Source organism: Planococcus citri, chromosome 5 (genome assembly GCF_950023065.1).
Source record: "Planococcus citri chromosome 5, ihPlaCitr1.1, whole genome shotgun sequence".
NCBI classification, from domain to species: Eukaryota; Metazoa; Arthropoda; class Insecta; order Hemiptera; family Pseudococcidae; genus Planococcus; species Planococcus citri.
The window spans coordinates 60,526,201-60,549,237 of NC_088681.1; the positions used below are offsets into that span (position 1 = coordinate 60,526,201).

Below are 23,037 nucleotides of genomic sequence, written 5' to 3' on the forward strand. Positions count from 1 at the left end.
ATTTACTCGATTTTAGTTGTTATAAAGTAGTTATAGAGGTATAATTTACGTTGAAACTCCGTTTTTTGCCTACTCTGCTGCATAAATAGGAATAGAAAAAATTTTTGCACGTAGATGCACGGGAAATTCCAGTGGCTGGTAATACTTAAGATAGTGTATTTCAAGATGTTAATTGCCATTTTTTCCCCAAAGTGCCCCCGCGACCTCCACAGTCGATTATAGTGAAAAATCTTGGTGAATTTCGTTAAAATGTGACAAATTTTTTCTTCCAGGGACTTTGACGGCACCCCAATATAAAATTCTTCCTCCCCCACCCTTCACCCCTTCTACACCCTCGAAAACGTACATTTTGACATATCACACGTAATTATGGTCAAATTTTGAATTTTTCACCGTTTTTACCCCCTTCATCCCCCACCATTCACCCCTACGAAAAAAATATTGTCAAATTCGTGATCTACACCCTCAAAAACATACAATTCGATATATCACACATTATGGTCAAAATTTGAATTTTTCACCCCCTTCATCCCCCACCATTCACCACTACGAAAAAAATATTGTCAAATTCGTGATCTAGAACCTCGAAAACATACATTTCGACATACATATCACACATCATTATAGTCAAATTTTGAATTTTTAAACATTTTCACCCCCTCAGCCCCCACCATTGACCCCTACGAAAAAAATATTGTCCGATTCGTGATCTACACCCTCAAAAACATAAATTTCGACATATCACACATCATTATAGTCAAATTTTGACTTTTTCGCTCCCCTCGCCCCCTCACCCCCCACCCCTACAAAAAAAATATTGTCAAATTCGTATTCTGCGACCCCAAAAACATAAGGGAGGATATCATTGTACCATTTTTTTAGGGTTCATTGTAAGTTTTTGAATTACGCCTGTTTTGAGGGTGCTCACAGCCCACTGTGCGCCTCACACAAAAGAATCAACACAGCCAAAGTGGATCATTTACAAAAATCTCAATGCAGAAATGGAAAATTTTTGGGTAAATTTGGATTTTCCAATTGTTTTTAATTCTTTCTGTAGAGGAGGGAAAACGGGGGGGGAGGGAAGGACTCCCAGCACGAATTATTTTGGATTTCTGAAAATTAGTTCGTTTTCAATTTATGCAGACCTGTTAGAAAAAAACAGTGGCAAACTGGGCAACCCTATAAAACATTGAATTGCACGCATACGTAAATCACTCAAACCAGACATAAAAAAACGAAATTTTTGGGAAATTTCTTTTTTAAAAAAAAAAACAAACCATTTCCAGTCATTTTGTTCAAAAGCGAAAATTTTTGTCTGTCTAATTACTTTTGAAAAAGCGAGAGTTTATTTTTACCTGCATAATTCCTTTTCAAAAATCGAGAAGAATTTTAAAACATTTTTAGCAGAAAGGAAAACTTTTACCATTTAAAAAAAAAGTGGAACTTTCTTTTGGCCATTTCGTGAACATGTCAGGGTTCTTGACAATTTCTGGCAAAAAGCGATACTTTGATAACCTGAGTTGAAAGCGGGGACTTTTTAGAAAATTATTAGCAAAAAAATGATAGTATTTTTTTGCAATTTTTATCGAACACTTTTATCACTGTTTTCAGATTTTCGCCTCAATATTGGGAGAAGGGTCTGCGCGGAATTACATCATCTTGAAGTTGAACACTACTACGAGATCGAAAGGAAGATATCGCAAAAATAGACAAAGCATCCTTCCCACTACGAAGAGACTGAGAGCGAAACAGTGGAAGTTTGTTTAGTTGTTTTGATGAGGAGACGTTGCAGAAGAAAATGAGAAAAATTAAAAGACATTATGTACTTTGAAACTCTATACTTAGTTAAATTGACGTGGATTGACTAAATTATTTCTTCAAAGAAGTTATAGCACGATTGATTATACAATATTTTTTATGAAAGCACGACTAAGTATTTGCGATGAAACTGCTTTGTAATGGCACAATTAGAGTGAATAAGATCGTAATATGAATGAATGAACATGGACTACACCATTAGTAAATTCAAGTAAAAAAAAAAAGATTCATAAATTGTCGTAAAAATAGAAGTAAGTAAGTATGTATTTTATTTACTGCGTATAACAAATGAACTAAAACTACGTAGGTACCTCTACCTATATTAACAAAATATTCGTTCATGAAAAATGAAGAAATTATCAATGCACCTTTGTATGCACTCGCAGCTAAAAAAATCAACATAGATAATAGAATAGATAACATAACAAAAAAAACTTAACGTACCTCAAATATATAAAAAAAAGTTTTAGCGAATCACCACACAGCTTAAGTATATATCTACTTCTTACGCAAACTATCAAAAAAACCAAAACCCAGATAAAAATAAGTAAGTAAAAACGAATCTCAATGTATTTAAAAATCTAACAAACACAATTAACCTGAAAAAGTCGACAAAATATATGGCATTACTAGAGTAAATCCTCATTTATGCAGGGTTGTTAAAAAAAAAACCAAAACAGTGGAACCCTACGGATAATCTCTCAATACTGGCAGAATTCTATTTCAAATAGGCAGAGGCGGATCGAATTCATGTTAGTTGAGGGGGGGGGGGGGTGTGTATCATGTCATTTCGCCGACAAAAATCAAAATTTTAACGTGCTGATGAAATCATGGAGGGGTTTACATTTTTATGTGGAATAGAGTTGTTCAATTAATCCACCCCCCCCCCCCTAAATTCGTAATTTTGTACCATTTTTTAGAGCCCCCCACTTTAGGAACCCCTAAACAAGGCGTTTAAGCACATTTTTTCAAATGAATTGAAGAATTTACATTCGGACCACACTGGTAAGTGCTCGATAATTTTTCATTCGATTTTTCCTGTAACTTTCAAAATTAAGTTTTTTCGGGTCAAATTCTGAGATTTAACTCTTCGAAAATACGTTAAAATCACGTTTTCACGATTTAAACGTAGATAGTTAAATTCTCAGAATTTGACTCGATATAGCTGAATTTTGAAATTTATTGGGAAAATTATATGAAAAATTATCGAGCACTTGCTAGTGCGTTTCAAATGTAAATTCTTCAATTTATTTGGAAAAATATGCATAAACGCCTTTTTTTAGGGGTGCCTAAAGTGGGGGGTTCTAAAAAAATGGTTCAAAATTACGAACATACAGGGAGCTTAATTAAACTTTTTCATCAAGATAATTGAATACAATATACCTCAAAACGTTACGTTTGGCGCAAATCGCAGGTTTCTAGTTTTCCAGGGGTTCCCAAAATTTCGAAAATTGCGAAAAAATGGAAAACTGGATTTTGGGGTACCAGCGGAAAATTTTATTGAGCTCAAAATTCGGTAGGATGAAGGTCTTTCAGATACTAATAAACTGTAAAAAGCTTTTTAGCCGGGCTCAAACGGGTAGGTTCAAAATGGTGGTTCAAAAATTTTCAAAAAATCAACCCCCCCCCCCAATTTCTGCCCCGAGGGTCCAAAATAGGAAAAATCACCTCGCATAACGTTTATCGAGTTCAAACAGATATTTTACGCTAAAAAAGTTTTTGAAAATAATATTCAGTGGTTCCTAAAATTCTTTTTGTAATCACAACTTTGGGAACCCCTAGAGACCCAAAAAATGGTCATTTTGGGTTAACTAACCACGGATTCGTAATTGGAACATTTATTACAACATTTTGAGAGTGGTCGAGTCGATAATTGGCTGGGGCCAAAAAGTGACCTTATCGGGACTCCTCCTTTACAATAATTTTGCCGACAAATCCGAATTTTTATAAATATGGTGGGGAGGGGTGACACCTCCCTACCCCTAGTTAAATCCGCCTCTGCAAATAAGTGTGCCTAAATCTTTCAACTTCTTCAGCACTTCCCAACAACCACAATAAAAATTGGTCAAAAACAGGTGTTTTGAACGTTTTGACGTTAAAATATCCATAATTACGCCTTGTTGAAATATGCTCCGTCAAACAACTAGTCATGCCCATTTTTATAACACGTACAGTTTGTTCAGCCAAATCAAACGTATCCACCAATATCATTAGCGGTTCAACAGGACAATTCCATCTGCAGGGCATCTGCGATAAAACTTCTCGAGTTGCAGGTGACAACAAAAGTTGATTCTTAAAATCTGCCGATTGATCTTTATCGTCGAAACTACCATCGATAAACACATTAAATTGGTTGACACTTTTGACAAGTGAATCATCAACGGGATTATTTTCAACGAGAAAAGTTGATTGCAAAAGCTGCAGCTTGTAACTTTTCGCTGTTTGAATTTCGGGCAACCAAAAGTTCACTAAATCGTTCAGTTCGACGAACATGCCATTAAGTAATAGTTTTCTACACAAGAGACGCAAATTTTCATTTTCAGCTAATATGTTATTCTTGAACTGGGCAATTTCTTCTTCGTTTTCGAAACAAAGTTTCATTATTTTAAGCAAATCTTCAACTCGAGTATCCACGATCAACTGAGGCCAAAAGTCGCGCCAAAATGCGCTTCTCTGCTCAAAAGTGGCCGATGAAAGAATACGCAACGAAAGTCCGACGAAACGTGTGCCACCAAATGAATACACGCGCACATTATTTTCTTTAAATATCATAATGGGTAAAACATACTCGCTTATCGATCGTTTTAAATCATGCGCGATACCGTTCCAAATTTCCGAACAATAATACAACCAGTTCTGACATTCTATCGGACACCTTTCATAGCCGAAGAACGGCTCGAGTGTCAACAATTCGATGACCAATGTTCTGAGAGTACTTTCGTTCATTTTATTTTTAATTAACGTCCACGTTGGTTGAAAGAACCACGAGTGATCATTTCGTAGCTTGAGTATCAATTTACAACCATACGTATTAACAAATTCATCTAGCTGTTGATCGTTCAGTTTTGATAACACGAAGGTAACTAACAATTTCTTATCACGATTGTAAGTGTGTATGGCTTTTCTCATTCGATATTCGAGAGACACACGACTCCAAAAATACTCCAGCGATGGTCTATTCTCAACCATGTGGTAGTCCACCATCAGTTCGTCAACAGATCTGTTTCCTAGATTAGGTATCTTATCGGTTTCATTTCTGAGACAGCATATCCAATAATATAATTGCGGGCATTTGCGAAAATCCATAGTATTCAAGTCGAAATTCTGGCATACAGACGGCCAGATTTGTCTGATATCGTCCTCGAAAAAATACGTGCAAGCTATAGCGAATTTTTCGACCTCACTAAATCTGTCACAAACCATCATGCGTTTCGCTGTTCTCACATAATCAATGGTGCCACTGTAATCGGCAACGAAATCGTCAAAGACTTCTAAAACAGAATTTTCATGGCAGCGACTTATGTGGAATATTCTTTCGTAGTGTTCACACAGCCATGTATTCGCTGAAGGCCTAAATCTTCGGACATATTCATCAATAACGTTATAAATTACTGAAGGCAAATCAGGAAGTAATGCGGATTTCAAAGAGATATTCAATTCGAGTGGATCAAATTTTTTTATCGTACTGTTCATGCGATGTTTGTATATAACATTGCGCCAGATTTCCAGACTAGCTGCGATGGCTGATAGATTTTTCAACGATACCGGAGTCGGTTGAGCAATATCATAAACGACAGGTACTGTTTCATCCATTTCCGAGATTTTTGATTGTGTATCAGAACAGGTGCAAATTCGAACCTGCAATCGTAATGAACGAATTAATTCGACGAAGCGAGCAGCAGTCCGGAAATTAATACTCGTAGGTATAAAGAAAAGAAAATAAGGTTTGTTCTGGGACGAATAAAAAAAATTTCGTTCATAATTCTTCAAAATGGATTTTCCAATCTTGATATTTTCTAGCTCAGAGGTCTCAATAAAGTAATACAGTAAGCGCCGCTTATTATCATTGCGCTTATTAGAATAATTCGCTTAATAGAATGGAAAGTCGTTGGGACGGAACGGCTGTATCTTTTTACATTGAAAGAATTTCGCTTAATGAGGTAATTGAAGGTGAATGAAGTCGGTTAATAGAATGGGAAAGTTTTCAAAAATCAACAAAAATCAATGAAATAGGAATACTTTTTGTCGAAAAAAGCAAACAATCAAACAAAAAGTCTCGTTTTTTAACTGAAAAATTGAAAAAAAAACTCCCATTCTCAACGGAAATTGCGAAAAAGTAATTTCCTGACAATGATTGCAAAAAAATTCTTCTGTTTGGCTAAAATTGTCAAAATTCTTGACTTTTTGCAAAAAGTTTCAACATAGGGCCTACTTTATTCCAAAAATTGTTCAAAGATCTTGCATTTTGCCAAAAAAGTCCATCTTTTAAGCTTTTTTTTATCTACTTAAAATCGCCAAAAAATGCAAAAAATTCTCACTTTTTCAAAAAAAATTACGAAAAAGTGTAATTTTTTTGCCAATAATTCCCAAAATTGCCACATTTTTGCTTAAGCCTCGCTCATTTTTCTGAAATTGCAGAAAAGTACCTGCTTTTTGCTAAAATTGTCATTCTTGCTTTTTGCCAAAAATTTTCCACCTTTTTTCAATAAATTGCCTTTTTTTAAATTTTTTGCTTATTGGAATAATTCGGTTAATAGAATAGCAACCACTCTGTCCCAACCCGATCACATTAAGCGGCGCTTACTGTATATACAAAACACAAGTAGACCATCTCCCGTATTCCACCCTCATTCAAAACCTACGCTGATTATAGTAACGCGGTACAGCGCTAGTATCGGCAGAAAACCTATTCAACCAAGAAAACAGTCTCAGAAACATCAGGAAAATGCAGTTTTTTCAATTTCTCTCGGAAATGAAGGTTGATCACCTCCACACCATCGGTCAGCTTATCCAAAAATGCAACCATTTCGCCTTCATAGACTTTGCAAAGGCATTTGATTCGCTCAACCACAGTTTCATGTTGAAAGCTCTAGTTAATCAGGGTGCCCCATTAGTTTTAGTAAAAGTGATCCAAAGTACATATGTACAAAAATTTAAAAGCAAGAACAATTACGGATAGGAAGGGTGACTACTTCAATGTGGAAAGAGGAGTTAAGCAAGGGGACCCTCTCTCATCTGTATTATTCAACGCGGCATTACAAGAAATTTTCAAAAATATGGAGTGGGATAACAGGGGAGTTTTGGTTAATGGAGAGAGCCTGAGTCATCTTCGTTTTGCAGATGACTTAGTTTTAGTAGCCAACACTATTGAGGAACTTGAACAGATGATGTGGGAATTGAATGAGTCAGCAAAGGCAGCAGGGTTTCAAATAAATTTTGATAAGACACAAATTCTAACAAAAAATACTGATAAAAAAATAAAAATAGAGAATATAGAAATCAAAAAAGTATCCGAAACAGTTTATCTTGGGCAACTAATAGCTTTTGACAACAGTACTGAAAAAGAAGTAAACAGGCGTATCACACTAGCTTGGAAAAAATATTGGACTTTGAGAAATATTTTCAAAGGGCCTTTTCAAAACTACCACAAAAGTCAAGTCTTCAACGCATGTGTCTTGCCTGCTTTAACATATGGTTCTCAAACTTGGACATTGACTAAGAAAATCATGAAAAAGATCGAAACTACTCAGAACTCTATAGAGAGGTCAATGCTGCATATCAAAAAATCAGATAAAATCAGGATTAAAACAATAAAATCAAAATTAAAAAATAATATGATCTGTAAGCACTGGATTAGGAGAAACAAGTGGAAGTGGGCCGGGCATGTGAGTAGGTTGACAGACAATAGACGGACATATCGAATTACTTTCTGGTTTTTAGGGCACAAACCTAGAAGGCAAGGTAGGCAGAGGGCGAGATGGACCGATGACCTAGATGAATTCTTAAAGCATAAGATGTTTCATAGGGTGGCTCAAGAAAGAAACGAATGGGGTAGGCTACAAGAATCCTTTGCCCAGCTGTGGGCCTAGCGTGAGTTTGGTAAAGTAGCAATCGTTATGTATTATTTTATTCATTTATTTACTTTTTGCTACCTAATTAAATTACTGTAAATTATGTACTACAAGACACGTTACTAATAAAGGATTATGTTATGTTATGTTATGTAGGAAAATTTTTGTAAGGACTTGAATTAAAGAGGATACAATTTTCTATCAATTGGTACTAATTTTTTTCAATTTTGTAAAAAAATGGCGATTTTCAAATTTTTTCAATGAACAAATTTTTGTGTATATAAATTTTGAATTGAATTTATAGTACAGTTGGTAAAGGGTTGAACCCAAACAAAATTGTCACAAAAGATTTTTTTGCTTTAAAATGCCTAGAATGGTGTCCTAAACAACATATCTGGAGCCGCCCCGATCCACCTGGTGCGTCCCCCCGCAGCGGATTTTAGCCCTCCAAAACACGTTTTTCACCATTTTCTCCCCCGCATTGCATTTTAGCGAAAAATATGGGGTTAGACAGAATCATCTACGTCAAATTTCCGATCTAGCGATGTATCGACCGTCTTTGTATCTACTAGGGAGGGGGGTGGACCTGCAGCCATTCAAATGAAAGGGGGTTTCTGAAAAATACATACTTAAAGGCTACAGGCGCCCAAGGTGGGTTAAATGACCCTCGAGAGGGTTTGGGTCGATATTAGCATGGAAGGTGGTTACCATCGAGAAACTTTCGCGTGAAAAGTTTCAGATTCACAGCCCCTCCCTTTTTTGGGGAACGCCCTTTCTGAAATTTCATACTATTTTTCTCAGCCCCATGTGAACTGATTTTTAAAATTTTTCAGTATGTTGTAGACAACCTTAGTAGATACCCCCACAATAATTTTCAAACCCCTCCCAATTAGAAATTTTTTGTGATTGCATAACACCATGTTTTTCCCTTTCAACCCCTCTTACTTCAACCCCTATCAACGCTAGGGCAAAAACTGACATAAATACTTATTTGAAATCCTCATGAAATGCCCGAACTTTTTTACAGACAAGGGAACTTCCCGATTTGAACGGGACCGTGATTTTTGGAAAGAGCAAAGTCTAAAACCCCAAAACCAAATTTTCATTTGCCCAAGTTCATTTTTCGATTTTTGGCGAATTTTTGAAAATTCAAAATTGACTGTTTTTGGCGATTTATGCTTTTCGTTAAAAGCACGTACTTGATCAGTAAAAATGGTCTAAATAAGTCCCAAAACTAATATTAATTACCCAAATCCAAATTTCACAATTTTCAGCCATTCTGGAGCCTCCAGCGCAATTTTACAATTTCTCCAGAATTTTGAATTTGTTCCAGAAGGCGTGAATATGCAGTTGGGCAGCTAAGAATCGAGTTGTGTATTATACTCGACTTGTTTAACGAGTTTATCTATGTAGGTTTAGTCCGATTTTGGGAGTGACACCTCAAGAGTGGTTTTTTGACCAGCTTTTTTCAAAATTAAAAAATCCAAAAAATCAAAAGATAACCGTTTGAGAGGAAATTTTCGAAATTTGCGCAAATCACTGTGTTTTGTCCGTAACTAAGCCCCAAATCAAAATTTTACAATTTCCAGCCATTCTGGAGCCTCCAGCGCGATTTTCAATTTCTCCAGAATTTTGAATTTGCTCCAGAAGGCGTGAATATGAGTTGGGCAGCTGAAAATCGAGTTGTGTATTATACTCGACTTGTTTAACGAGTTTATCCACTTTTGAGCCGATTTTGAGAGTGACACCTCAAGAGTGGTTTTTTGAAGTGTCAATCTCGCTCTATAACAGCTGGATGCGCTCCGGTGGTTAGTTCTTGAAGAAATACAGCGATTCACGTGAATTTCAAAAATTTCCACGCAAACGGAAAATCTTTGGTTTTTTGGATTTTTTAATTTTGAAAAAAGCTGGTGAAAAAATCACTTTTGAGGTGTCACTCTCAAAATCGGTTCAAATGTGGATAAACTCGTTAAACAGGTCGAATGTACACATATACAACTCGATTTTTAACTGCCCAACTTCAAATTCACGCCTTCTAGAACAAATTCAAAATTCTGGAGAAATTGAAAAATCGCGCTGGAGGCTCCAGAATGGCTGGAAATTGTGAAATTTGGATTTGGGTAATTAATATTAGTTTTGGGACTTATCTTGACTATTTTTACTGATCAAGTACGTGCTTTAAAAAAAAAAGCATAAATCGCCAAAAACAGTCAATTTTGAATTTTCAAAAATTCGCCAAAAATCGAAAAATGAACTTGGGCAACTGAAAATTTGGTTTTGGGGGTTTTAGACTACCTATGTATGCTCTTTCCAAATAATCGCGGTCCCGTTCAAATCGGAGGCGGACACCTCAAGAGGTTCCCTTGTGAGATCATTTTTCAGCTGCGAAATTACCCTCCGAGTAATACGCGATTGATTGCGCGACTTGAAAAAAGAAATATTGAAATTTCCACGTTGGGAACCTCTGAAGGGGGTGAGAATCGCTGAGCGAGATTTTTTTATGAGTAGCTATTTGAAGAGTGGTCCTTTACGAGTGTTTTAAGCCCAGAATCTAATTTTTTATGTAAGCACGACTAAGTATCTATATTACAGTATAACGTATGTGGACCAGGATGCAGGTGCTTTGTAATGGCACAATGAGAGTGAATAAGTTCATTACATGTATGAATGAATGAACATGGACTACATCATTAGTAAATTTGAGTTGAAAAAAAATTATTCATAAATTGTCAAAAAAATAGAAGTATATATTTTATTTACCTCGTACACAAATGAACTAAAACTACGTAGGTACTTCTATTCACATAAACAAAATAATCGTTCATGAAAAATGAAAAAATCAACATAGATAATAACATAATAACACAAACATAACGTAGGTACCTCAAATACATAAATATAAAAAAAAGTTTTAGCGAATCGCCACATATTTAAGGTTCACTTCTTGTGCAATCAAAAAAAAAAAAAAATCAAAAAAAATCTCAATGTATTTAAAAATCTAACAAACACAATAACTAACCTGAATCATTCGACATAATCGACTTCTAAACATAGTATTACTACCTACTCACTCAGAATTGTTGAAAAAAAAACAAAAAAACAAAAAAAAACAGTGGCACTCTCCGGACATCATGAATTTCACTGAGAAATCTCTCAACACTGGCAGAATTCTATTTCAAATACGTACGTTTAAATCTTTCAACTTCTACAGCACTTCCCAACAACCATAATAAAAACTGGTCAAAAACATGTGTTCTGAACCTTCTGTCGTCAAAACATCTATTATGACGACATTTTGAAAAATACTCCTTCAAATAACTAATCATGCCCATTTTTATAACAAGTACACTTTGTTGAGTCAAAACAAACGTATCCACCAATATCATTAGCGGTTCAACACGACAATTCCATCCGCAGGGAATGTGCGATAAAACTTTTCGAGTTGCAGGTGACAACAAAAGTTGATTCTTAAAATCAGCCGATTGATCTGTATCGTCGAAGGTATCGTCGATAAATACACTAAATTCGTTGACATTTTTGACGAGTGAAACATCGACAGGATTATTTTCAACGAGAAAAGTTGATTGCAAAAGCTGCAACTTGTAACTTTTCGCTGTTTGAATTTCGGGCAGCCAAAAGTTCACTAAATCGTTCAGTTCGACGAACCTGCCATTACGTAATAGTTTTCTACACAAGAGACGCAAATTTTCACTTTCAGCTACAACGTTATTCCTGAACTGGGCCATTTCTCTTTCGTTTTCGAAGCAAAGTTTCATTATTTTAAGCAGATCTGTATTTCGGGAGCATTCGATTAAATGAGGCCAACAGTCGAGCCAAAATATGCTTCTCTGCTCAAAAGTGGCCGATGACAGAATAATCAATAAAAATCCTGCGAAACGTTTGACACCACACGAAACCATACACATGTTCTTAAACAATCCCCTGTCCAATAAAATGTCTTCGGCTATCGATCGTTTTAAATTAGGCGCGATACTGTTCCAAATTTCCGAACAGAAGAAGAACCACTTCTGGCGTTCTTTCAGACACCATTCAATATCCAAGGCTCGCTCGAGTTTCCACATTTCGATGACCAATGTTCTGAAAATACTTTCGTTCACTTTATTTTTAATTAACGTCCACGTTGGTTGAAAGAAGCCGGTGTGATTTTTCCGTATCTCGAGTATCAATTTACAACCACACATATCAACAAATTTATCGAGCTGTTGTTCGTTCAGTTTTGATAACACGAACGTAACTAACAATTTCTTATCATGATTGCAAGTGTCTATGGCTTTCCTCATTCGATTTTCCGCAGACATACGACCCCAAAAATACTCGAGAGATGGTCTATTCTCAACCATGTGATGTTCAAACATAATTTCGTCAACAGATCTGCCATTCCACTGACCAGGTATCCTACGCAATTCATTTCTGAGATGGCAAATCCAATAATACAATTGCGGACATTGGTTAAAATACATTTTCTTCAAGTCGAAATTCCGGCATACAGATGGCCAAATTCGTCTGATAACGTCCTCGAAAAAATACGTGCAAGCTATAGCGAATTTTTCGACCTCACTGAATCCATCACAAAGCATCATGCGTTTCGCGGTTCTCACAAAATCGATGGTGCCACTGTAATCAGCGACGAAATCGTCAAAGACTTCCAAAACAGAGTTCATATTGACACGGGTACGGTATAAATGGAATATTCTATCGTAGTGTTCACACAGCCATGTATTCGCTGAACGCCCAAATCTTGGCACATATTCATCAATAACATTATAAATTATTGAAGGCAAACCAGGAAGTAATGCGGATTTCGAAGAGATATCCAAATAGCGTGGGTTAAATCTTCGTATCGTGTTGCTCGTGCGATGTTTGTGTATTTCACTGCGCCAGATTTCCAAACTAACTGCGATGGCTGATAGATCTTTCAACGATACCGGAGTCGGTTGAGCAATATCGTATACGACAGGTACTGTTTCATCCATTTTCTGAGATTCTTGATTCGATATCTACAGGGATGCTACTCAAATTTTTCTCAAAAAAAGTAACTTTAGTAACCAAAAAAGCTGGAAAAAGTAACCAAAAAGTAACCAAAAAGTAACCAAAAAAGTGACCAAAAAAATTTCCAATGCAAAAAATATAGGTGAGATGACCGAAAAACTCTGATCCATAAAAAACTACTACATTTTATTTTCAGAGGTGTGATGAAGCGATGTGTTGGAAGGGGGGGGGGGAGAGACTGAAATTCTCCCAACTTTTCACGCTAGATTTTCCCAACTTTTACTCTACCACCACACCCCCCCCCCACCCAACAACAAGATTTTTTCAAATAATTGGTCAGATATTGATGACTTGATGAGATTATGTTTTTGGAATTTGTCGAGTTGATTTTTCCATTTTAGGAAATGTTTGAAAATTGTAGCAGTAGAATTCTTATCTGCCCGAGCGAAGCGAGGGCGAAAAATTTATGATTCGAAACATAAAACAACCTCATTTTTTAAGCAAGAAGTTGATTTTCGTGGCTTCAAAAGCTTCAAATTTTAAAAGTTTTCAGAAAATTACATATATGTACCTAGGTACCCATTTGATAGTTGTAAAATATGAGTAAAAGCCCGAGCGAAGCGAGGGCGAAAGCTGCGAAAATTGATATGAGACGTAAAACAACGTCATTCCTGACGATGTACATAAGTAAAAAGTTGATTTTCTTGGCTTCAAAATTTTTAATTTTTCAGGAAATTATTATGTGTATATTTATAGAAATATGAAGAAAAGCCCGAGCGAAGCGAGGGCAAAAGCTTTCGAAAATTCACAATTCCTGAGAGGTAAAACAACATCATTTTTTATGAAAAGAAAAAGAGTTCTGGGTAAAATTTTGAAGAAAAAAAAGGATATTTGTGAAAAAAACACGGAAAAAGTAACTTTTAGTAACCAAAATTTTTAAAAAGTAACCAAAAGTTACTATTAGTAACTTTTAGTAACTTGGTTACTTAAAAAGTAACCGCGTAGCATCCCTGTATCTATCTACACAGGTGCAAATTCGATCCTGGAATCGTAACGAGCGAATTAATTCGATGAAGCGAGCAGCAGGCTGAAAATCAATAGGCAAAGAAAAGAAAATAAAGTTCATGCTCCAGAACGAATGAAAACTAGACAGCTAAGCAAAACTTAGCTGCAAAGTGTGCGTAGCTAGCTGCCTTTTCTACAGCTATAACCGTTATTACATCTAGGTAGTGCATAAGTGAATCAACCATGTCACAGTAATGAGAATTTTTGAAACTCTCACTGCTTCAAAATAATAATTGTTTTTCAGTGTTTTCATATTTTCCAAATTACAATAGGTATTTCAGAATAATTTAAAGCTTGTATTGCTTCTAAATTAACTAAGAAATTTCTAGTTGTTTTTCATAGTTTGCATTGTTTTAAAATTTACAAAATTTCAAATCAATTTCCCGAATTCCCCATTGCTACAATTTCATAAAGTTTTCAATAAATTTTCAGAATTTTGCATTGCTGCTGAGTTAGGAAATTTGCAATCAATTTTTAGAATTCACATTGCCTCTAAATAGTCAAATTTTGAATAATTTTTCAGAATTCTTATTGTCTTTAAATTAAAAAATTTCAAATTCAATTTTCAAGTTCATATTGTCCACAAATTGTAAAACGTTTACTCAATTTTTGGAATTTACATTGCCTCCAATTTTTCAGAATTCTCATCTTCTTCATAAATATTACAATACCTACTTATTTCATATAATTTTCAAGTTCACATTATCTGCAACTTACAGAACTTTTAATCAATTTTTGGAATTCTCAGCGTCTCTAAATACAAATTTTCATATTATTTTTTTTAGAATTTCCATTGTCTTCAAATTTATAAATTTTCAAACCAACTTTCAGAACTTGCTTTTTATTCTAAATTAAGAATTAAATCTTATAAAATATGTTAAGAATTTGAATTGCCTCTAAATTACACGGAAAAAAATATGGGTAATTTTTACAAAAAAATTTAACTAAATACTGGTATTTAGCACAATTAAGTACCAGATCCCATTCAATAATTTTTACTGTAATCGTATAGTAAAAATTATCATTTTAATAAATTTTGCTATAGGTACCAATAGTAAAAATCATTTTGTTTTAATAATTTTTACTAAATCATGATAATAAAAATTACATGTTTCAATTGTACAAAAATTAGTTTAATTACTCATTTTGAAGTAATTTTTAAATTATAAGTAAAAAGTTAAAAATTATTCATGTCAAGGTAATTCTTACTATACTTATGGCTATAGGTAGACAAAAAATTAATGAAATGAATTTTTAGTTAGCAAATGATATCATAATTCATAACTCAATTTCAGCATTATTTAGCAAATGATATAATTCATAACTCAATTTCAGCATTATTTTTGCCCCATTATCATGTACTACATAGGTAGTAACTCCAAAGCATTTACCTATCCAATTTTCCTACGAAAAATCTGTCACCTAATACCTACTTACCTCACGGGGATTCGAACCTGGGTCCCTAAATTTCCTATTCCTACCTACATGCCCTATCCACTCAGCCACCAATTCACTACGAGGGTTAGGGCATTAAATTAATATATTTGTTTGGTAACGCCCCACCAAACCACTCCCACTTGGAATTTACAGCTCACAGACCGGGGGTGTAACAGGGTACAATGAAACACAGCTGGTGATGGAATACACTGGGTGTATAGCAGGGTACAATGAGCGGCAGGTGTTCTACAAGTCCCCTTTTCCCTTTTTTAGGATTTAATGCATTAAAATAATGAACTAAAATTGCAATTACTCAGCAATTACCCATCCGAATTGAATGAAAATAAATCTATACCCTCCGCCTTAATGATTCTCAAATGGTGTCCAATAGGTACAAAAAACGGTTGGATAGCTTAAGAGAACATTCATTGCAATTGAAATTTCAATTTCTCAAAGCGAAACCAATAGTGTGCTACGCACACTAAAAAACCTAGGTGCCCACATAAGCAAAAAAATTCGTTCATCAAAACTGAAAAATTTATCGGTGCACTTATGTAGCTATGCACTCTTGGCAAAAAAATCAACATATTATGTAGGTATAATAACATGATGTCGCAAAAATGCGATGTACCTAGAATGATCTTAATGTAAGTATGTATTCAAAAATCTAACAAGCCCAATCAGCCTCCTCCTACAACTAATTTCTTCTATTTAAAAAAAAAAGTTTACTAATTGTATACCTATAATTATGTAGTTGAATTTAATTATTTTTTTTTTAGCAATTTTTGAATGACCCAGCTCTCAACGGTTCCCATCTGACATGAAAAAATGCATAAATTTGAAGTACATCACACCTACTTACTCTCAATAAATCTGAAATTCAGTATTTTCGTTTTCACTGCGTTTCTTACTTTTTTTTGTGCTCTTTTCAAAATGTCTGCATGTTTTCAAAAATTCAAAATTCGCGACTTTATCGCGATTCAAAGTGACATTTTAGAGCGTTTTTTCTTCGCGAGTTTTACAAATTTTTTGTGCATATTTTCAAAAAAAGTACTTTTTTGGCATCAGGGCGTCTGGTTGTTAAAAATTCAAAATTCGTACTTTTTTTGGATTTTCAAAAAATTTTGAATCATTCCTGGGTACGTATAGTCCCCTCCTCTCCGCCCCCCCAAATCAAATGATGTCAACAGATTTTCAAAATTATTCAAAGTAAGCGAAATTTTGAATGTATTTTCTCGTTGTAAGTACATGAAATTATCACCCTTCCGTCCCCACCCTCCCCAAAAATAGAGCCGCAGCTTTTTAAAAGCTTTTCCATTTTATCGTAAAAAAAAAACAACAGATTGAAATTTTTCAGATTTGAATAATATTATTTGTTGCGGTTTTCTAGAAAATTTAATTCTGAAAAAGCACATCAAAGAGACATTTTTTACGTTAAATCGAGGGGCAGGAAAACTAGTGAAAATGAAAAGTGTCAATATTGTGAAAATTACTACAAAATGATACTAATTTGTTTTTAGAGCATTTGCAATGTTGCATTATGATCTTTACGAATACTTACCTATAATTTTTTGGTTTTTTCAATTACTCGGCAACGCTGGACTTTTGTTTGTTTATTTTTGAAAATCGATACGAGCGCTGTCAACGGAATAATTTGATACTAACGATTTTTCGAATAAGGTAAGTGAAGTAAATCGGTAATTGGTAGGGTTTATTTTGTTTTTTTTTTTTTTTGAAAAAAAATTGAAAAAATGAGAATGTTTGAAAGCTTTATGACTTAAGAGTTGGTGTTTTTTTCATTTTAATTTTTCAATTTTTTTGAAGAACTTTTTCAATTCATTTCGCTCAAAAAATACAACCCGAAAAAAATTTGTTTGTGGGTGTTTAACTGTTTATAGTTGAAAGATTATTACACCCGTAATATGGAGGGTTTTAGATTTGATTTGTTTGAAAATTCACGAGTTATGAAAACAAATTTAGTGGATTTTTCAATTTGTTTTCGCAACGATAACGATAATCAACGAAAGTAGAATATTTTTAAATTTCTGGTTTTTGATTTCGGATTCAAAAAAAAGGGGTGAATTTAAAAGAATTCTCACTTTACACAGGAATTTGAAATTTTCAAAAAAATTCATTTCATTTCACTGACTGATTTTATTTCATTTTTTATCGCGATTTTTATTTTTTTAGAGATGCTAAAATTGCAGAAATTCATACTTTGGAGATTGGGTGAAACTCTCTAGAAAGTTGCTGGAAATTATCGTACTTCGAAAAAAATGTTTTTATCGCGATTTTTATTTTTTTAGAGAGGAAAAATTCCAGAAATTTATACTTTGAAAAATTGGCGAAACTCTCCAGATAGTTACTGGAAATTAAGTATCGTACTTTGAAAAAAGGTCAGTTTGAAAATGTTCTCTAGGCTATCAACTTACAACTAATAAAACTTCTATGAATGAATGAGAACATGGACTATGGTACAGTATTAGTAATTTAATGAAAAAAAAAAGTCATAAATTATCATGAAGATAGAAGTAGGTATAATATATTTATTTATCGCGTACACGAATGAACTAAAACTAGATATTATATAAACATAATATTCGTTCATGAAAAATGAAAAAAGGATTAATGCATCTCTGTATGCACTCGCCGTTAAAAAATCAAAGTAAGTACACAGTAGGTATAGTAACAGAATAACACAAATTTTATGTAGGTACTGGAAATACAAAAAAAAGACAGTTAATGTTTACTTGAGTGCAAATTGTCAAAAATCCCATGCTAAAAATAAGTTAAAATGAAACTCGACATATTTGAAAATCTAAAAAGCCCAATTAACCTGAATAATTCGACATGATCGGCTTCTAAAAATGACCAAATAGTTGAATTTCAAAACACCGTGGCATGGCATTGGCAGCCTCAGGACATTGAATTTCGCAGAGAAATCTCTCAATGCCGGTAGATTTCTATCGTATATAAGTCTGCCTGAATCTTTCAACTTCTTCGACGCTTCCCAACAACCACAATAAAAATTGGTCAGCACAAGGTGATCTGCAGTGACAGTTGCAATAATATCTATCTCTATCATCCCTACTACCAGTTGAATTCAACTCAGTCAAAAAACTAATAATACGCATTTTTATCGCACGCACAGTTTCTTGCGTCGAAGCAAATGTGTCCACTAATTTCATCATCGGTTCAAAAGAAGGACTGTATGAGCAGGGATAATGCGATAAAACCTCTTGAACTGCAGGTGAGGACACGAGTCGATTCTTAAAACCTGCCGATTGATTTTTATTGATGAAAGCATCGTCGATGAATACACTAAATTCGTCAACTCTATCGACAAGCGAAGAAGTAAAACCGCAGCTATTATCTACGAGAAAAGTTGAATGCAAAAGCTGCCGTTTGTAACTTTTCGCTGCTTCAACTTCAGGGTAGCAAAACTTCACGAACTCGTTCAATTCGTCGAACATACCAGCAATAACATAATTCAATACTTTGCTACACCGGATACGCACTTTTTCACTTTCAGCAAAATTGTTTCGCTTGAACTGTGCAATTTCATCTTCATTTTCAAAACAAAGTTCCATTGTGCGTTTCAAATCATCTAGTCGAGTCCCTTGGAGCAAATGAGGCCAACAGTCACGCCAAAACGCGCTTCTCTGCTCAAAAGTTGCCGATGGAAGAATGAGCAATAAAAATCCGATCGAACGATCGTGGTATTGATACGAACGCATCTTTTCATTTAATAATCTCGTGTCGGATAAAATATCTTCGACTATCGATTGTTTTACATTAGCCTCGATACTGTTCAAAATTTTCCGACCAACAATGCAACCAATTCAGGGGTAATTTTATACGCCATTCTAACGCCGAGGCTAGCTCGAGTTTCAATATTTCCAGCACCAATGATCTGAAAGTACTTTCATTCACCTTATTTGCAATGAACTTCCAAGTCGGTTGAAAGAAGCAGTTGTAATGGAGACGATTGTTTAGCATTTTGAGAATCAATTTACAACCACACGTATTAACAAATTCATCGAGCTGTTGATCGTTTAGTTTTGATAACGCGAACGTAACAAACAATTTCATATCACGATAGAAAACGTTTACGGCTTTTTCCATTTGATTTCCAACAGGTAAACGACTCCAAAAATACTCGAGAGATGGTCTATTCTCAACCATGTGGTGGTCAAACATAATTTCGACAACAGATCTGCTGTTCCACTGACTAGGTATCCTATGCAATTCATTCCGGAGATGGCAAATCCAATAATACAATTGCGGGCATTGGTGAAAATACATTTCACTCAAGTCGATACTCTGGCACACAGATGGCGAAATCAGTGCGATATCGTCTTCGAAAAAATACGTACAAGCTATAGAGAATTTTTCCACCACATCAAGTCCATCACAAACCATCATGCGTTTCGCTGTTCTCGCATAATCGATAGCGCCATTATAGTCACAGACGAAATCGTCGAAGACTTCAAAAACAGAGGTTTCATGGTATCTGCCTCTTCGGAATATACTTTCATAGTGAGCAGACAACCATGTCCTCGCTGAAGCCTCAAATCTGAGGACATACTCCTTGATAAGATCATCAATTACTGAAGGAAGTAGCCCTAATGATGATTTTGAAGAGAAATTCGGAGCGACCAGGTAAAATTCATGCATCCTGTTTCTCTTGCGACATTGCAGTATTTCATTACGCCAAATGCCCAGACTAACTGCGATGGCTGATAGATCTTGCAACGATACCGGAGTCGGTTGAGCAATATCGTACACGGCAGGCACTACTCGTATTTCAGCCATTTCCGAGATTCTTGATTATGTATCAGAACAGGCGCAAATTCGAATCTGGAATCGTAACGAGCGAATTAATTCGATGAAGCCAGCATCAGTCCGAAAATTATTAGGTAAACAAAAGTAAATAAAGTTCATGTTCCAGGACGAATGAAAAAAAGAACCTTTCAGGATAAGATAGTGAAATCCGCCATTTATCCGATTTGGTTGAATCTCACCCAAGATGTTAGTTTGGATGTAAAACCATCCCAAAAAATGTTTTGAGCCCACCCCCTCCCCCACCCGAGAAATTTGCCCATACGTGCTCAAAATTCAAAATTCCCGTTCTCTGGAGAGGGTGGTACAAATACTTTTAAACTTTCACTTGTACAGGTGCTCGTTTTGTAGGAAATTTCTTGGCTTTTTGGCGTCCAATAAGCGGTAGAGCGAAATGTGCTACTCTGATACCCACCACCACACCCCCTTCCCCATTATTTTTCATTAGCAGAAAATCGGTATCGAAAGGGAAAACGAGCAGAAATTTTTCTTGGTGTAGGTATTGAAATCAAAAATGTGTACTTTTTTTGTTAGTTTTTGTGATTTATTCAGCTTTTGAACTTTGAAAATTGAATCTAAAGACAAGAAGAGAAGGGCGAAGATTAAGAGTTTAAGAATTTAGAGCAGTAAAATCATGTTAAGAAGAAGTTTCAACTTTCAACGCTAAAATTTCGTGCTTTTTGATAATTTTGAAAGAAATTTCCCACTTCTTTTCGCTATTTTGTGCTGCGTAATACAATTTTGCGTTTTTTGAGGTACAACCCTGAAATTTTATAACTTCCGATTTTAAAGCAAAGCGAGGGCAAACGCTTTTGAAAATTGATACACTGAAAGAAATGATTTTCAAAACGCTTTATTCAGTCCTGAAATTGATGCAATGGTTACTGCTCAGTACAGTAATTTTCAAATTACTTCATTTTGATGTAATGATTACATAGGTTAAATTAGAGAATGCATCAAGTGATGGAATGAGTACATCGCCAGGATGGATTTATTGCATTACTTTTCAAAATTCATTTCTATGTTCTCATTACATTACTTTGAGAACTCAGTCCTGCAGACATGGTATTCAAAACATCATTTGGTGGGTAATAATTACATCGTATAGTAAGCAATGATTACATTCCTTAAACATGACTGAGAACCATGCAGTGATTTACTGAATACAGTAAACGATGTACTGAGTACATCACCATACTGCAATGAAATCATTTTTTTCAAACATTGAAAAACCTATAAATACTTCGAGGGCCTGAATAAAATATTCTACTCGCGGCCATGTCGTTAACTGTAGGTAGTTAGGAATGAGAGGTCGCAGGTTTGAATCCCAGCCAGGTAGGAAAATTTTCTTAAGGAAATTAGGTCTAGAAAAATTCGTTACTGTGAGAATTGTTTGGATGTGCGGAGAAACGTGAAATTGATAGCAGTAGTTCAACATCATGAAATATCATGATTGGAAACGACGACTTCTGCTTGTGCAATTTTCATGATGTAGAACTACATTATCTATGATCAAGGAGGGATAGTGACTTCTTCATGAATGCTTGAACATTATGAAATGCCAGGGAGTGCTGCAATTTGACTGTGTAAAGCTTTTCAAAGTGGTAGATAAACCTATTTCGATATTTCTGCAGAAAAACAATCATACTGCTAACCTTTGTAGGATGTAACTATTTGGTGACAAATATCGAGAAAGAATATCCACGGAGTGATAAACAGATTTGATGGGTGGATCGTAGATTATCTGAACTTATGTGCTGTTAAAAGCATCTATGTTCCTTTCAATTCTTATTTCTGTCATTTCAAGCCTACTTGATAATATTTCCCATATTATGTACTCTGCGTATTCATGCTCTGTTTTTTCAGGTTTCTATCGAGACAAGCATATCAAATTTTTAAAAAATCGCTCTGGTCCACCATTTACACACCTTTCTTAATTTCATTTTGTGAAAGCTCAACCATCAATATGTTCATCCAAAAATGGGACATGGGTCCAAGTATTTTATACCAACTTTTATCAATGTTTGCCCCCCAAAAAGGGGTGAGGTGTTCTTTGGAATTATCCTTTCACTCATTCATTACATCTAATGAAACTATATCATTCAGTTCCAAGATTGACCCAATCCGGTTTTTTGCTTCCTCGATTTTTGACAATAATCAAATAAATACTTAAGTCTATCATTATCGAGGTGGCTTCAAGGGGCTGGGGGGTGAACTGTGAGTAAAAGTGATACTTGTGATGGTCTTATTCAGGAAATTGAAAGCATTTTTTCATAACATCTCAGGATTTGCTTGGGTGTTTAAGGGTTAATAACACTTTTCTCGATATTCTAAAAAATATTGAATCAGAATTAGGTAAAAAAAATGTAGGGGTCCATATTTATACCCATGCAAAAAATCGGCTCAGTTTTTGAAAAATGAAAAAAATTATGAAAATCAGTTGAAGCACAGACAAATATGAAAGTATACTTTGAAAGTACACATTGTAAGCTACTTACTTCGCTAATAATTTTTTTTCCAAACTTTATTTGAAGTTGATGAATTACTGAATGAAAAACTTGTAAAATTTTCCATTGGTAAGAAAATAATGCGCAAAAAAAACAATTGCTGATGAGAGACACCCAAGTATGCATGGATCCAAAATAAGTACTTGGATCATCAATACTACACTACTAGTATAATTTTTAGTACTCAGCATGACCGTAGCGCTAGTGGTTGTACACTAAACCATGGGGGTCCATATTTGTACCTGGGTCCATAATTGTACCTTCTCCTCTACTGATTAATGCGTTTC

General features: G+C 34.9%; 1 protein-coding gene across 4 annotated transcripts in view; it reads right to left on the bottom strand.

Moving 5' to 3' along the window:
* The window catches only part of LOC135847616 (uncharacterized), a 170,838-nt gene that overhangs the window by 59,131 nt on the left and 88,670 nt on the right, over positions 1–23,037 (bottom strand). Inside the window, exon 3 of one of the 4 annotated variants that reach the window (XM_065367241.1) lies at positions 1,819–5,676. The exons of the other annotated variants lie outside the window; for them this stretch is intronic. Coding sequence (XP_065223313.1) covers positions 3,805–5,631 — 1,827 coding nt within the window. The 5' untranslated portion in view covers positions 5,632–5,676 and the 3' untranslated portion in view covers positions 1,819–3,804. Of the gene's footprint in view, positions 1–1,818; positions 5,677–23,037 lie in introns of those variants that run through there. 4 annotated transcript variants of the gene reach the window in all.